The following is a 17,095-nucleotide window of genomic DNA, read 5'->3' as shown; positions in this document are numbered from 1 at the left end:
CACCCTGGACAAAAAGGCTAAAATGACCAAAGAAAAAGTGGAAAACAGTTAAACATGAGAGGTTTTTGGACAAAGTTTGTGTTCTCCACTCTTTAAGCACCGGCACCGTTTCAAAAGTACCGGTTTGGCACCGGTATCGGATAAAACCTAAACGATACCCATCCCTAAGCTTGAGTCTGTAGCCAGGATGACAAACAGAGCTCCAAGCATTCCTTTAATCTCAGCTATTAAGATTTTATTTGTGAAGAAATTCATGAATTCATTAATGACCTTGTAGTACCATATCACCCTATTAGAGCACTTCGCTCTCACACTGCAGGCCTACTTGTTGTTCCTGGAGTGTTTGGTCCTAACTATACGCTTTAGCAAAAAGGAAAGTTAAAAGTAGAGATAGTGTCTGTCTCCTGAATCCAAACTGGAAGCTGGTTCCACAGAAGAGGGGCCTGAAAACTGAAGGCTCTGCCTCCTATTCTATTTTTAAATTTTTCCTCATGAAGTTTTTTTTTTGTGTGTGTTTTTCAGAATTCACTTTTCAGACTTTGGAGCATTATTAGCCAAATATTCGACGGTTGTACGGAGTCCTTTCTTTTTTAGAGTTGGCATGGCCTTTCTCAACAACACACTGAAACACAGGTGTAACGGCGTTTTCAGCTTCAAGTTTCCTGGATGATGATTTGGGTGTTTATGAAGGCCCTGTTCTCTCTATGCTCCAAACCCTTAGTACAATGGTGCAGCTGTCATACAATGGCATGTTGTGTTTTTCAGGAACTTTTTCAACAGTTCTTCACACAGTCACAGTCAATGGAAACCTCTCTTTAAACACTTACAATATAATACTGTTGACTCAGCATCACAAACACTGTCTCGTTTGTGGTCTCTGACCAGAGAGACATGTGGAGATGTTCCATGTAAATATGAATATTTTCCATACAAATATATTCCTGCTGTGTTCCTGCTGCACCCTGTTTTTATTTAACATTCACATCCTGTTTTTTTCTTTTTCTCATACTTTTTCCATTCCAAACATCCAACATCCTGCACGTGAGAAGGAGGATACTCTGCTTTTCCATTGGCTGTGCTTTGCATATACATCACAGGTGTTACTGAAACAGAGTAAATCAGCAGCTCTGTGTTTGATCCTCCATCAGCTCTTCACTGTAATCCAGATCTCCTAACATGATGCTCTGCTCCGGACTCAGCAGCACACTGTGTGAGTACAACACACTGATAATCCTTTATTTATACATGAAATCAGCTGCACATGTTCAGTCTAATCCTTTTCTAGCTTTCCACTGTGCTGCACTGTGACATGCTTTTCTTTCTGCTTTATTGGATCAGTCAGTCTAACATCCTAAATACATGTTTGCATCACCTCAGCAGGACAGTTAGGCTTCACAGAGTCCTGAGAGGAATTCATGGCTGATCATTTACTTTGAAGAGTTGAAGTCAAACTGTCAACACAAATAAGTTTATTGACAAAAGTTGGAAACATGAAGAGAATAAATGTGTCATTGAAATCTGCTGTTTAGAAAGAGTTTTCACAAAATCCAGGTGTGAATGAAAGCAGCAGCTTTCTCCTGTTTGGTTTTCATTTCTGTTTCATGTTTTGAGGTGAATTAAACTTGATATCAAACACACAGTCTGACACTGAGCTTTCTTTCTGTCTCTTTCAGTGCTGGCAGCAACCTGTTCACTCATCACTTCAGGTAAATGCTGTTTTACTGCTTCTTATATTTTGGTCATAAAGAGCCTTTCTGTTAACGTTCTCATTGTTAGAGCTCACCTCTTCTTCTTCTGTCTGTAACTACTAAATATTGTATTTGTGTGATCTAAAATCTATACTCTATCCTTCACAAACACCTTTTTAAAATCTTATTTCTGTTTCCAGTGAAAATGAAATGAAACCTGTCTGGTGGCTGCTGGGGCGGGTGGGGTGGGTTCTGGATGTTGTGGGGCTCCTTGTTGACATGTGGGAGGAAATCAGGGATAGAAGCTTTGGATTGCAAACGGATTGGATTGCAATCCTTTAAATCAATCTTGATTTAAAGCAGACCTTCTCAAAGTATGGGGCCCGCCCCCTAGGGGGGGCGCATAGCCATTGCAGGGGGGGGGGCGCGGTATGAAAAGGGGGGGGGAGACAAAACGCTTGGACACTGCTAGCACGGGGCGGCCACAGAAACGCAAAGCAGGAGATGAAGCATCGCTGAATATGTTTCCAAACGAACTTCATTCTAAGCCAAAGACTAGAAAATATGGTGAAGCAAATCTTCCCTTTGGCTTCACCTGCACAAGTGCGGAGGTAGGTCTCCCTGCAGGGTTGGTTTCCCCTGCGTCGGGAGCAGCGCTGGGCTGGATCCCACATTCATGATTTTTAGTTCACAAACACTTCTTGTAATGACTAACTACTCCTGACATTTTAGAGATGTTTGCTCCTTATACAGTAAAGTTACAGCTGGATACAAATAACATCAGGCTGATCCTGCCACGATTTGTTCCCCCGGTTCAAATCACGGACTAACAGGATCCCACAGCTGTTTATGTTTTTGAACCCATTTTGCTCGGAGAGACATTTTTTGAAAAATGTATTGACAGCAATGTTGAATATTATTACACAGGAAAAAAAACAACTACACGTAAAATAATCACATCGTGACGCCTCTGCCTTTGTAAATGGAGGGACAGTAACTGCGTGTAATACCTGCCAGTCAGATTAACAGTATTTCGTCTCTATCTGCCATTCTGCAATTCATCTCATGTAAACAACGTGGCGCACAGCGTGACGTGAAAAAAGGCACATCCCTTTGACATTGCATGAGGAACTCTGTATTCCTAGTCCACAGGAAAATGCAAAAAAGGAGTTTAAAACAATCTCCGTTTTCGGTGATTCGAAACGTTTACATGTAGACGAAACAGCTGCGTTTTCAAAAATACCCGTGTAGGTGCTGCCGCAGCGTAAAAGAGTTAGTAGTTTATTTTATTACTACCTGTAATTTATTGCAGATTACTTGTATTTGCCTAATTGTTTACTAAATGTTTGAGGTGTGAAATAAACCACAACGGAGCAAAATAAGGGTGTGTGTGGCTGGAGGATGTGTTTGTGCGTGTGCCTGCGCGCGTGCACGCGCGGGAGGGGGGGGGGGGGGGCATTTTTCTTGTAAAACAAAAGGGGGGCCCAGCAAAAAAAAGTTTGGGAATCACTGATTTAAAGGACTGGATAGAGTCAATATGGGTCAAGTGATCAGTTTGATATCAATCTTTTGTGATGCACCGTCATACTTACATTATTTGTACAGTACCAATGATTTGCTTTGGTAGCTGCTCAAATTTCACTGCAGGGCAACCTGCATGTGGCGAATAAAGCCTTGATTGATTGATTGATTGATTGAGTGATACCAAAATTAGGGGGAATTTACGACTGTGCGCTATGTGCTTCGAATATTGTGTGTAGTTTTTGTTTTATACAGTTGTCAGTCAGGCCTCTAACTATGAAACAAATTACACTCCAAAAGACCCCGGGCTTCTGAAAAGATGACCCGGGCTGATCTGCATGTTACCTGTGAAGGGACAGCAGCTTTTTGTTCTATATTACATATATATTATATTACTATAAACAGTCAGAGCTCTGTTGAGCCAACCATCCCTTTAACGTTAACTAGTAATGACTTCATGAACTTCTTCACAAATAAAATTTTTATCATTAGAGAAAAAATTACCAGTAATCATCCCACAGATGTAATATTATCTACAGCTACTCTTAGTACCATTGATGTTAAGTTAGACTCTTTTTCTCCAATTGATCTTTCTGAGTTAACTTCAATAATTCCTTCCTCCAAACCATCAACGTGTCTTTTAGACCCCATTCCTACAAAACTGCTCAAAGAAGTCCTGCCATTGATTAATTCTTCGATCTTAAATATGATCAACCTATCTCTAATAATCAGCTATGTACCACAGGCCTTCAAGCTGGCTGTGGTTAAACCTTTACTCAAAAAGCATCTCTAGACCCAGCAGTCTTAGCTAATTATAGGCCAATCTCCAACCTTCCTTTCATATCAAAAATCCTTGAAAGAGTAGTTGTCAAACAGCTAACAGATCATCTGCAGAGGAATGGTTTATTTGAAGAGTTTCAGTCAGGTTTCAGAGCTCATCACAGCACAGAAACAGCTTTAGTGAAGGTTACAAATGATCTTCTTATGGCCTCTGACAGTGGACTCATCTCTGTGCTTGTCCTGCTAGACCTCAGTGCAGCGTTCGATACTGTTGACCATAATATCCTATTAGAGCGATTAGAACATGCTGTAGGTATTACAGGTACTGCACTGCAGTGGTTTGTATCATATCTATCTAATAGACTCCAATTTGTGCATGTAAATGGAGAGTCCTCTTCACACACTGAGGTTAATTAAGGAGTTCCACAGGGTTCAGTGCTAGGACCAATTCTGTTTACATTATACATGCTTCCCTTAGGCAGCATCATTAGAAGACATAGCATACATTTACACTGCTATGCAGATGACACCCAGCTCTATCTGTCCATAAAGCCAGATAACACACACCAATTAGTTAAACTGCAGGAATGTCTTAAAGACATAAAGACCTGGATGGCCGCTAACTTTCTGCTTCTTAATTCAGATCAAACTGAGGTTATTGTACTCGGCCCTGAAAATCTTAGAAATATGGTATCTAACCAGATTCCTACTCTGGATGGCATTACCTTGGCCTCCAGTAACGCTGTGAGGAACCTTGGAGTCATTTTTGACCAGGACATGTCCTTCAACGCACATATTAAACAAATATGTAAGACTGCTTTCTTCCATTTGCGCAACATCTCTAAAATTAGAAATATCCTGTCTCAGAGTGACGCTGAAAAACTAGTTCATGCATTTATTACTTCCAGGCTGGACGACTGTAATTCATTATTATCAGGATGTCCAAAAAACTCACTGAAAAGCCTTCAGCTAATCCAAAATGCTGCAGCAAGAGTCCTGACAGGGACTAGAAGGAGAGAGCATATTTCTCCTGTTTTGGCTTCCCTTCATTGGCTTCCTGTTAAGTCCAGAATTGAATTCAAAATCCTGCTCCTCACATACAAGGTCTTAAATAATCAGGCCCCATCTTATCTTAATGACCTTGTAGTACCATATCACCCTATTAGAGCACTTCGCTCTCACACTGCAGGCCTACTTGTTGTTCCTAGAGTATTTAAAAGTAGAATGGGAGGCAGAGCCTTCAGTTTTCAGGCCCCTCTTCTGTGGAACCAGCTTCCAGTTTGGATTCGGGAGACAGACACTATCTCTACTTTTAAGATTAGGCTTCAAACTTTCCTTTTTGCTAAAGCATATAGTTAGGGCTGGACCAGGTGACCCTGAATCCTCCCTTAGTTATGCTGCAATAGACGTAGGCTGCCGGGGGATTCCCATGATGCATTGAGTTTTTCCTTTCCAGTCACCTTTCTCACTCACTATGTATTAATAGACCTCTCTGCATTGAATCATATCTGTTATTAATCTCTGTCTCTCTTCCACAGCATGTCTTTTATCCTGTCTTCCTTCTCTCACCCCAACCAATCACAGCAGATGGCCCCGCCCCTCCCTGAGCCTGGTTCTGCCAGAGGTTTCTTCCTGTTAAAAGGGAGTTTTTCCTTCCCACTGTCGCCAAAGTGCTGCTCATAGGGGGTCATATGATTGTTGGGCTTTTCTCTGTATCTATGAAGCGCCTTGAGGCGACTTTTGTTGTGATTTGGCGCTATATAAATAAAATTGAATTGAATTGAATATTAACTCTCATGTAAAGCAGCATCATGGTAATTGTTGACTGAGGTTACAGATGAATACAATGTGATGAAGAAGAGTGAACACAGGCGTGGTCATCTATTTCTGGAGTTCGTATCTCTCACAGAGTTTCATAAACTCTCTCCTCTCTCAGTCCTCACATAAGACCAGATATTATGTCTCTGCACTCTTTACAAACTGTGATCTTTGTTGTCCACACTGGAGCTAAATCAGCCAGCAGCTTCAGCAGACAGAGGTTACTGTAAGCTTCACTGACACTAACCGTGTTTCACATCCATCAGGGAAAACTAAAGTAAGATGAGGGACCAGCTGTAGCTTCACCTTCAGCAAGAAAATTATCAACACATCCCCCATTAATTTATCAGAAATGTACAATTTATTTTTTATTTCAGGCTTTATCAGAGCTGTAGTTTCCTTTCCTCCTCCTGTGACCGCCATATCCACAGGGAGAGTGGTCACCTCTAACGGCCTCAGTGTTCCTCGCCTGAGCTGTGGTAAGATGGAAAATAGTGTCCAAGAATTCACTGCAGATCAACTTCAGACTCTCAGGCTAAATTCAACAAACTTAACAAGTATTGGATGAACTGTTTATAGTTTACAGCCTTTTTATGCACAGTTGCTTATTTTCAGTTTAAATTGTATTTTCCTGATCAACAAACCAACAGTGCATTTATTCTTTCAAAAAAGCTCTGAGGATGTTGGACTGTGTATAAAAATTCAGAAACATTTGATGTAGATTAGAAAGAAAAACACTGACTTAAAGTTTCCTCCTTAATCAGAGTTAATGTAATATCCACTGTGGTGGTGTACAGAGGTAAAATCCTCATTATTTATGGATCTGCAGCATCTGAGTCTGAAACTGAAGCCTTAAACCTGGATTATTGCATGTTGAGTTGTTCCTTTTCTCTCATACTGTGTCTGTATAACAGTGGGTGGAATGATCATTGTGAGGTCAGCTGTGTACAGATGTGGAGGTGAAGTAACCTGCTCTCACGGTGACGCTGAGAACAACGTGAGGAACAGGTGAGCACTGTGGGATGGTAGAAGTGAGCCTTTGATTCAAAAGAAGAAACAAACTAAAACCTGTTGAACAGCTTTAATCAAACTAACAGGAAGTAAATGATTACCTGAAAGTAACTTGTTTCATATCTTTGAGCTGAAAACCAGCTGTTTCTGTCTCCCTGCAGCTGTGATGGAAAAACCGAGTGTGACATAAAGTCAAACATTACTTATGATCCTGGAGTCTGCAAATACCTGGAGACCACCTACGACTGCTTCCCACGTAACGACTCTGTTAAACCTGTGATTAGAAATGACTAATGAACCCAATCTGTACATGAATGATTACAGTTTCTGATGGGATCTGTGTAACATGTGGAGGATCTCAGGCAAACCTTCAGTGTGGTGAGAACACAGCTTCTCTTTCTTTGTACGTTTCCTGCAGTAAAAATATGTTTAGCTTTAGAAATTTGGCGCAGTTGATGGAAGCGACCTTTTACCACAGTGGACACCTGTTTATCCAGTTTGAAGGAAGTATCCATGAAAACTCCAAGATTCCTAACAGCATCAGTGAGGCGGTTAGCAACAGGCCCGAGTGTGCCAGTCAGTTGTCCCAGAAGCATATTTCTATCAAAAACAATAATTCCGTCTTCTTTTCATTTAAGGTAAGAGAGTCACATAATAACCAGTCTTTGACATCCCTCAAACTATCAAACAGAGGATGTAGTGAAGATGAAACATCCCCAGTCAAGTGGAGGTAGATTTGAATATCATCAGCACAGCAATGAAAAGAGACGTTATGTTTTTCAAAAATGGAGCCCAGGGACAACATGTACAGAGAGAACAACACAGGACCCAGCACCGAGCCCTGGGGCACACCACAGCGAAGAGGGGCAGAAGAAGAGGAATGTTTACCCACTGTGACAGAGAAGGACTTCTCTGAAAGATATGATTTAAACCATGAAAGAACATTTCCTGTAAGGCCAACTACATGTTCTAACCTTGCCAAAAGAATATCATGATCGACCATGTCAAAGGTGACGTCAGATCTAATAGCAGTAAGACCGCAGAGCGCCCAGAGTCAGCGATTAGAAGGAGGTCGTTGAAAACTCCTAGTAGGGCAGTTTGGGTGCTGTGACGCGGTTTAAATCCAGACTGGAATTTATCACTGATACTGTTTATCTCTAAATGTGTCTGTAGTTGCTGAAGCACTATTCAAATCAAATCAAATTTTATTTATACAGCACATATTAAAACAATAATAGTTTTACAGTCAGTAAAAGCAGGAGACAATTAAAACAAACAATAAAACAGGACAACAAACAATAGGTAACAACACAACAAGCTAGAACAGCCAACTAGTTAGAATCAAAAGCTAAAGTAAAAAGATAAGTTTTAAGACGTGATAGACTCGGCAGTACGAACATGAACAGGGAGGTTATTCCAGAGTCTGGGTGCCACGGTTGCAAATGCCCGGTCTCTTCTCGACTTCATTCGAGACCAGGTTGTGCTAGGAGCCTATTTTCTCTAAAATGTGCTTTAAGTAATTTAAAGGAGGTTTGTGATTGTTGGAGCCTGTTCTCCTCAGGCAGGTCATTCCACAGTCAAAGGTCCCTGATGGTAAAAGCACACTCACTGTTAGATTTAAACCTCGACCTTAAACAGGACCCACCGGAGGATCATGGGGGGTCAACATTCACGCTCTGCAGCTTTAAAGACCCAAATGTGATCAGTAGAAGTTAAAAGTGAAACATGCAAAATCACACAAACATGTGAATCTCTCTGTCCCACTGTGGAGGAATCTGCTGTAAAATTAGAACATTAACTAAAGTAAATAATTATTAAACATTAATTACACTTTAACTCAGTGTCACACTAAATATTCACTGCTGTAGTGAGTCAGTTACAAAATTAACACATAAATAAATGTGTGTGTTTCTTATTAAATCTTTTCTAAGCTGAAGTTCATGGTGAAGTTTCAGAAGTTATTTTATCTTTTGAGGAATCATTAATCTGTTCACTGACCTTTTAACTTTACAATCATGCTGCAGCTCCTTCCTGCCCTCCTGGTTGGACTTGGTTTGCAGGTCGCTGTTTCATCGTTAACAGCAGCATGAAGATCTGGACTGATGCTGAGGTACATTAGGAAATAACAGCAGCTGTCGCTGCATCATTGATGATATAAAGAGTTTCTGTCTTTGACTGATTTTAAATGCATTCTCACACTTTTCATCTTCTGTGCACCTCATCTTCCTCCTCAGAGTTCCTGTCAGACACTCGGTGGACATCTGGCCTCATTCCACAGCACAGCTGAGTACACCTTCATCAGAGAGCTCACTCGCACAGCAGCAGGGTCATATCCACCAGCTTGGGTTGGAGGCAACGACAGAGAGACTGTAAGTGTTTCATAGATAAAGAGGATGAGCTGCAGCTGTTTCTGATATTTCACATTTTTCTCTTCATATTCATCAGTTTGATTCAAAGGTCAACATGTGACAGACTGATTAATCAGGACTTGGTTCCTGGAGACAGATGTTGCTGTTGACTTGACTGTTCTTTTCATTTTTTACCTCCACAAACAAAATGAACCTTCATTGTCTTCGAGTGGTGTAAGAGGTCTCATGTCTGCACTCTCAGCATAGATGCATCAAAGTACATCAGAACAAACTGGACTTTATTCTTCCAGGAAACTGTGTGGACGTGGAGTGATGGTTCCCAGTTTGACTTCATAAACTGGGCCAGTGGACAACCAGACAACTCTGGAGGAGGAGAAGACTGTATGGAGATAAACCTTAGAGGTACAAACTGAAAGTGGGCTTGTTGATGAAATGTGTTTGGTTTTTATATTGACTAAAGTCATGTAATCTTAGGTCTTTATAAGAACTGTTTGTTCTTTTTACATTAGAGAAGAAGAAAACATTTACAGCACAGACCTCTGATTTTATTTCTGTTTCTTTATTTTGATTTTCTTTACAGGAGATTATGTCAACGACTCAGGGTGTGACTCACAGAGACGGTTTGTTTGTGTCAGAGATCCATAACTGCTCCTTCGTGTCCTGACACATCTGACATGATGATGTCACAGCCTCACTGCTGATGTCACTTCCAGCAGGATGTCAAGCCTCGATGACATCACTGCTCGAAGATTTATTGATAAATATGATTTCATATCACAATAAACAGGAAAATAAATTCAATAAAATTTAAAGGAATTGAAATGTTGACCTGAAAGTGAGTCATTCATGCTTCAAATCATCATCTGATCATTTTAATAAACCTGAAAACGAGCTGCTTTCTGTCTCCCTGCAGCTGTGATGGAAAAACCTGTGTGACATAAATACAGCATCAGTACTTCTGATCCTGGGATCTCATCAACTGATGCTGACAACTTAACTTTAAATCTAAAGAAAAGCAAATATCGCAGTGAATTGATGCAACATTTGCAGTGAGGCAGTTTTTTGTGTGTCTGAATTATTAATAGCCTTTGATATCATTGTTATTCATAGTTTCTGTCTCTGTGCTGTGTCATGCTATGTTCTCGCGTCTGTTCGTCCCCAGTTCAAATAGCGCAGCAGGTTCCACTTCAGCACTTTAACTGCTGGTTTGCACTTGTGGGAACTGTGAGAATATAACTCCCCTCAAACGTGTCAAAGCAAAAGTAACGAGTCTGTTTTGAACATGTAAGCAGTAGAAAGTGCAGACATTTGTGTACAAATGTGGGGAGTAAAAGTACAGTGACAAAGTATTTGTATTTCATTACTTCCTTCTGGTCACAATAATCGTCTCCATCTAGATCAGAGATGTCAAAGTCATCTTACATGGTGGGCCACATACAGCCTGCTTTGATCGCCCAGTGAAAGTCGTCTTTGTGTCAGTTAAACAAGTTTAACTCCACATTTAATCCTGAAATATCTTAATATAAGAAAAAGAAGTTTCAGCAGCGTCTCAGTTTTTCTGCATGATGAAGAAATGCTGCTGCAGTAAAGACGTCTGTCAGCGCGACTCTTCAACTGTAAGAAATAAATGTGTGATTACAGAGAAAGTTCTGGGAGCTCTCTGTCCAGACTGTCCTGTAATTATTAAAGTTTCTGTTCACAGAAAATGTTGTTTGAGCCGCTGTAAGAAACAGACATTTCTATAGTTTACAGAGAAAAAACAGGAACTTTTCTCTCAGTAATTATGACTTTATTACTCTGGTGCAGCATGAAGGGCCGCGGGGGAAACTTATGGAAACACAAAAGGGCAAAATGTATTGCATCCATCACATTTCCCAAAGCCATCCAGTGGGTGGAGTAGTCGCCTGTCTAATTTTGGCCCCCAGACCTTATGTTTGACGCCCCTGATGTAGCTCGTCCTCCTCAGCACTTCTTCCACCGTTACACAGCAGCTCGGCTCTTTCCTCGTTTTATTGACTTCATTTGAGAAACTTATGAATCTCTTTCAGAGTTCTGCACATAGAGCTGCTGACACATTATTCCAGCTGTCTGATGAATTCATTTTGTTTTTATGTAATGAAATTGCAAACGTGTCTCTCTGTAACACTGCGTCAGGCTCCTTGTCTCTGCAGAGAGCCGAGGAGCCTGATGATGCTTCAGAGGTTTGCTGCTAGCTTTCACACAAACACACAGTGATAGTGGTCGAGACAAACGGATACGTGGTTTCACAGCAGGATGTGATATCCATCTGCCACAGTGCTCATGCAGAAGGTCAGTGGCTGTGTTTCACAGATAACCTCAGCTGCTGTTCTCCATCCAAACGCTGCTGGAGCCTTTATTTAAGCGCTTGTTGCTGATTGGATGTGGGCCTTTCACCTGCTCCACACTCTTATTTTAAATCCAGAGGCGACCACGGTTTGACTTTTAGCTCCTGAACTGTGGAACGGCCTCACAAAACCTTGTTTTAGTTTATGCTTGATTATCGTGTCCTTCACTTCTGCACGTGAATGTGTGAACGGGCGCTCGTGTTTGTGTCAGTATGTTAAGACTGTGAAACACTGCGGCTGAACCGAGTGTTTCAGAGATGATGACCAAAGCGCCGCGTGAAGTACGAGCTGCCAGCGGTCACCGACGTCTCTTTTCTGTCACATCATGATAATTCTGAATAAACGCTGATGGTTAATGAAACTGTACAACAGTCATGGTTAAAGTGATGATCACAGCTTGTTGACCGAAGGCCTTTTAACCACCTGTGATGATCTGAATGCTGGGGGGTGTCCCACAGTCTGAGGTGCATTTATGCAGCTTTTAAAAGGATTTCCTTCTTTGACTGATTCAACATCTCAGTCTGAGAAAGAAAAGTCTGTTTTGTGTTGTGGCTCCATCTTCTCGAGCCACGATCCAGTTCAGGGTCGTGGGGGGGCCTTGAGCCGATCCCGGCTGACACTGGGCGAGCTGCGATTGGCTTCTATAATCGTTTCTTATTGATAGCAGTTTAGTTTTCTCCTTGGCTCTGCTGCACCCGATAAGCATCAGATTCTCATTTTTCCATTGGCTGCTTGTTTTGCACGTCGGTAAAAGTTCTCAGCTAAACGGCGTAAATACACCAAGGTCTCCGTCCGATCCGCCATCAGCTCAGCTCGTCACCGACAACCAGACCCCCGAACACGATGCTCTGCTCCGGACTCAGCAACACGCTGTGTGAGTACCACACACTGATAATCCTTCATGCAGAAATGCATGTGTGCTCGCTTTGCTGCAGATTCTACTTTCATAGAGCAAATAATCAAACAGCTCTGTAGATACACGTGTTTATTGATCAGACGATCAGGGTTCATGTGCTGCCTGAAAATAATCAAAGGGTAAGAAATGGTTTATGAAGGATGGCTTTTAAGCTGACAGGATGGAAATACAATTCTGCTGTTAAATAATTCAAAGTCATTGAATAGAAATAACTTTATTAAAAAGCTTCAAATGTTTCCAACATTCTTACAAGAGACAAACATCTTTGATCTAAATGTTTATTGTAAAGAGCTCTGACATCATCTCATGTTGTTGATAAAATCATTTGTATGCAGATGCTGAGCTGCACTGACAGCGAATAGAAATATGATCGGGGGTCGCTGACCTTTTACTGCAGTTTTCTCCTTTTTTCATTCGATATCATTTCATGTGTGAGTTTGGAGACAAACCAAACTCAGTCTAACACTCAGGTTTCCTCCTTGTGTTTCAGTGCTGGCAGCAACATGTTTACTCGTGAGTTCAGGTAAAAGTCTGTTTTTGTGCCTCTCTGTTACCTGGTTTATTCTCATTAATGGACATTTTTAAAAATAATCCTCACCTTTACTTCTCTGCCCCTGAGCTGCAGGCCTGGCTCATTTTATTCTGTCTCCAGTGATGATCGTGGGATTTGGAAAGTAGTGGGGATATAAATCTGGCAGATTTGAATAAACTTTGAGATTAATGTGTTTTTCAGTCCACATGAGCAGGTGCACGCTCTTAGACAACATCAAAGGTCAAAGGTCAGACACTTACAGAAACTCTTAGAAGATTTAAGCTTCTATTTGAATTTTAACACAGATCCAATCAACATTAAATTATCTGTGGAAAAGTTTCATTTACCACAAACACGGCGGGAACACCTGCCCACTACCCCCCACTCTAAATCACACTCGCGTCTGCCTCGATTCATCGCCGTCACTCTCACCTCGTCACATGACTGTTGCAGCTTTCAGAGACAGAAAAGCCGTCAGACCGTCGGTTTGTGCTGTGACTCTGCTCTCCGTCAGTCAGCTGACTCCATGGTGGCGCTAACTGTTCAGCGGGAGGAGACGAAGAGCACAAAATAAAGATAAATGAATCAGTGAAGGAGAGAGAGCCTCAGATAAGGTCAGATGTTTAGTCTCTGCTCCCAGCAAACAGCCAGGCTGTCCTTGAGTCTCATCATAGTCAAAACAGCAGACAGAAGCCGTCGGCTGACCTCCCTCCACCCCCCCCCCCCACACGCACACACCATCAGCTGTGAGCTCATACCCACTCTGCTTTTTTAACTCCAACTTTATTTTTCCCTCCAGGTGTAACCCGAGCCAAACGTTTTGTCCCGTCCACCGCGACTGCCATATCCACCAACAGAGTGATCACCTGCGACGGCCACCTGGTCCAGCACCTGTGCTGTGGTAAGGCAGACAGACTGTATGTAAATGATGGCTATAGATTTAAAAGCCAACACTAAAGAACCCTAAGACTAAATTCTTTTCATGTCCAGCTGGGGGCGACACCTGCGATTGTAAAATCCATCCATCTCTGCTCTGAATCTCTCTAATCTCTGCTTTTGTGTCATACTGTGTGAAACAGAGAGCGGCGTGATCGTTGTGGAGTCAGTCGAGCACACGTGTGGAGATGAAGAACACCGCTCTCAGCACGACAAACTGAAGGCCATCAAGAAGAGGTGACCACTGTCGGTAACAAACATTTGAAACAATAACATGATCACGTCAGTGAGCTCCATCTCTCCCCACAGCTGTGACGGAAAGAAAACGTGTGACATAGACATCCAGATCTTTGGTACTCCTGTTCCCGGCGCCTGCAAATACCTGGACACCACCTTCGCCTGCTTCCCAGCAGGTCTGTATCTGAATACTTCCAAACTCTGCCCGTGAGTCGTTACAGTTTGTGACGCGGTGTTTCCCTTTCAGTCCACAGCACAGCGTGTGAAGGATCCAACGCAAACCTTCGGTGTGGTGAGTGGGGCAGTTCCTCTGTGATTCAGGTGGATTTGTTTCATTGATGTACAAACATGGTGCCGATTTAACACGGTGAACTCTTCCTCAGATGAAGGAGAGGCTATAGTCGTCTACTGGGCTGACTACGGGCGCCGCGATACGACCACATGCTCTCAGCATCGTCCAACCCACGAGATCCAAAACGCCCATTGCCCCAATCCCACCACTTACGTCGCTGACAGGTACCGAGGCTCGTTCTTTCCTCAGCCCGACGCAGATGTGACTGAACACTTCACAGTTCATCCTGCTGCTTCTGTCAGCAGTCACACGGTCAATAAACACCCGTCACCCCGTCCCACTGCACCACACAGATGATGTGCTAAATGTTTCTCTTCCCAGGTTACAGGTTAACCCTGGTTTCCCAAACTGTGCACACCGGTTTAGATGTTTCCTGACAAAGTATGTGAAGCCTCTGTTGACTCACTCACCTGCTTTCACAGCTGTAACGGGAAAAGCAGCTGCATTGTTGAAGCGAGCAACTCAGTGTTTGGAGACCCGTGTCCAGGCACCTACAAGTACCTGGAGGTGGCCTACGACTGTGAGCGTAAGTACCTCAAAGAGTCGTAACAGAGCTCCAACGTGCCCTCGGGACACTTTGCTGCAGAGCTTTGGTCCATACTAACATGTTTTGAGTGGATTTTTGAATCACAGCGATGAAATCTGTAGATGAATTTTATTTTCTAATTTGCTTCCTCATCAGTGCACACCGTAGCATGTGAAGGATCTCAGGCAAACCTTCATTGTGGTGAGAACACATTTCATACTTTTGTATCGTTGGTGGATTGGTTCGATAGAAACCCAAACACAGTTATAGTTTAACTCCATGAACACTTCCTCAGATGACGGACACGTTATCGCCGTCCACTGGGCTAATTACGGACGCCGCGATACGACCACGTGCTCTTACCAGCGTCCAGAATGTGAGATCCAGAATGCCCAATGCATCAATCCCACGTCTAAAGTAGCTGACAGGTACAGAGGCTCGATCTTTGCTCAGCCTTACATCTTCACTCAGATGTATTTCCAGCCTCGGCCGACTCACTCATCGTCTGCTTTCACAGCTGTAACGGGAAAAGGAGCTGCATTATCGAAGCGAGCAGCTCGGAGTTCGGATACCCGTGTCCAGGCACCTACAAGTACCTGGAGGTGGCCTACGACTGTCCGTGTAAGTGCCTCGAGGCTTTGATACCTTCAAAATATGGTCAAAGACAAATCTGTGCACGAGAGATTAACCTGCATTTGGAAATTTGTTTCTTTTTCAGTCCACAGTATCACATGTGAACATTCTTATGCAAACCTTCATTGTGGTAAAGTTGTTTCTTTTCTATTCATCGTTTAAAACTGTGGTGATTTTATGCGATAAAAATAAAACATGTAAGTGAAAAAGAGAACTGATATATCAATAATAACAGGCTGATAGTTTAACAGTGTGAATTGTTCTTCAGATGAAGGACACGTTATAGTCGTCCTGTCGGCTGAATACGGCCGCGATGACTCGACCACGTGCTCTTACAAACGTCCTCCCGCTCAGCTCAGTAACACCCAGTGCTCAATTCCCACCAGCAAAGTAGCCGAGAGGTACAGACGCTGAGTCTCTTTACACTTTCTCTCTGATGACTCTGCTCACTCACTCTCATTTACATTCACAGCTGTAACGGCAGAAACAGCTGTTCCATCAAAGTAAGGAACTCTATGTTTGGAGACCCGTGTCCAGGCACCTACAAGTACCTGGAGGTGGTCTACACCTGCGAGAGTAAGTGCCTCAAAGACCCTTTGAAAGACTCCTGAACAGCTCAAATCTCTGCAGACACCAGAAAACCTAAAATCATGTGTACTCACGCTTACAAAGCTACGCATCAAAGCTCGCCTATTTTTCAGTAGATGGGACTTTATGGGCTCAAATTGTGGACATAAATATTTTGTACTTGTAAATCAGGTTTTAGGTCCAATCAGAGGTTCTCTGATTGGATTGTTAAATTTGTGATTGACATGACATTGGCCAATCAGATGAAAAGAAGAAAAATAGGGTCAAGAGTTTCACACATAGTTTTTGGCTAAGTCCACACGCAAATCTTTTTTTTTTTTTTTTTTTTTTTAAACGCACATACAAAACTGATTTACAAGTAAAAAATATTTATGACGACAATTTGAGCCGATAGGACTTGATATGAAACTCTTTGTGAAAATAATTTGTTTTCTTTCCAGATCTGATTGAAGAAGAAAATCCATCAAATCAATAAAACACCATGTTTGTGCTTCAAATGGAATGATTATCCAATCAGTAGTCAATAGGTAGATAAATCCAATGCAACACGTGGCCTGCAGGACAGTCAGGCTGTCGACAGATGATTGAACGTCAAACTGATTTAACGTCTCATAATTTTTCCTTCTTATTACAAAATAAAATTAATCGACCAGCCCTGCCTCAGCGTTGTGTTTAACATTAAAGGTGTCCATCCCATAATTCATGGACAGGATGCTGTGTGCTGAACGTGAATGTGTTAGTGTCACTGCAGAAAGCAGTCAGACAAACACGACTCCGGCAGCTGATTAGGGCAGGGATAGCTCAGTAGGTAGAGTGGTGGCC

At 42.3% G+C, this 17,095-nt stretch overlaps 2 protein-coding genes across 4 annotated transcripts in view; both read left to right on the top strand.

The window, feature by feature from the left end:
- Window positions 1-10,009, top strand: part of LOC146365060 (L-rhamnose-binding lectin SML-like) — a 22,979-nt gene extending 12,970 nt beyond the window's left edge. Inside the window, exon 12 of the mRNA XM_084918089.1 lies at window positions 9,768-10,009. Within this exon, the coding sequence (XP_084774215.1) occupies window positions 9,768-9,832 (65 nt within the window). The 3' untranslated portion in view covers window positions 9,833-10,009. The remainder of the gene's footprint in view (window positions 1-9,767) is intronic.
- LOC146365059 (rhamnose-binding lectin-like) lies at window positions 1,098-16,925 on the top strand. Of its 3 annotated transcripts, XM_084918085.1 has the most exons (22): window positions 1,098-1,210; window positions 1,674-1,706; window positions 6,185-6,286; window positions 6,722-6,815; window positions 6,980-7,074; window positions 8,843-8,928; window positions 9,053-9,187; window positions 9,478-9,589; window positions 12,960-12,992; window positions 13,801-13,902; window positions 14,081-14,174; window positions 14,247-14,350; window positions 14,422-14,466; window positions 14,558-14,690; window positions 14,949-15,052; window positions 15,209-15,253; window positions 15,348-15,480; window positions 15,570-15,673; window positions 15,771-15,815; window positions 15,954-16,086; window positions 16,158-16,261; window positions 16,714-16,925. In XM_084918085.1, the coding sequence occupies exons 1-22, from the start codon at window positions 1,177-1,179 to the stop codon at window positions 16,746-16,748; spliced, it is 1,905 nt and encodes a 634-aa protein (XP_084774211.1). In that variant the 5' UTR covers window positions 1,098-1,176; the 3' UTR covers window positions 16,749-16,925. The 3 variants fall into 3 exon arrangements, with proteins under 3 accessions (XP_084774211.1, XP_084774212.1, XP_084774213.1); XM_084918086.1 differs by lacking the exons at window positions 1,098-1,210; window positions 1,674-1,706 and adding an exon at window positions 2,139-2,299; XM_084918087.1 differs by lacking the exons at window positions 1,098-1,210; window positions 1,674-1,706; window positions 6,185-6,286; window positions 6,722-6,815 and having other exon boundaries at window positions 7,013-7,196.
- The last annotated feature ends 170 nt before the right edge of the window (window positions 16,926-17,095 follow it).

The sequence above is a fragment of the Perissodus microlepis genome, chromosome 20 (genome assembly GCF_051167445.1).
Source record: "Perissodus microlepis isolate ML-2025 ecotype Zambia chromosome 20, ASM5116744v1, whole genome shotgun sequence".
NCBI lineage: Eukaryota > Metazoa > Chordata > Actinopteri > Cichliformes > Cichlidae > Perissodus > Perissodus microlepis.
This window is presented reverse-complemented; position numbering and strand designations above follow the sequence as displayed.

What these genes read in the sequence shown, in the direction of transcription:
- LOC146365059 (XM_084918085.1), top strand. Translation starts at nt 1,177, where the DNA reads ATGATGCTCTGCTCCGGACTCAGCAGCACACTGT. An exon ending in TGTTCCTCGCCTGAGCTGTG is followed by an intron (nt 6,287 to 6,721) that starts GTAAGATGGAAA and finishes TCTGTATAACAG; the next exon opens with TGGGTGGAATGATCATTGTG. An exon ending in CAACGCAAACCTTCGGTGTG is followed by an intron (nt 14,467 to 14,557) that starts GTGAGTGGGGCA and finishes ACTCTTCCTCAG; the next exon opens with ATGAAGGAGAGGCTATAGTC.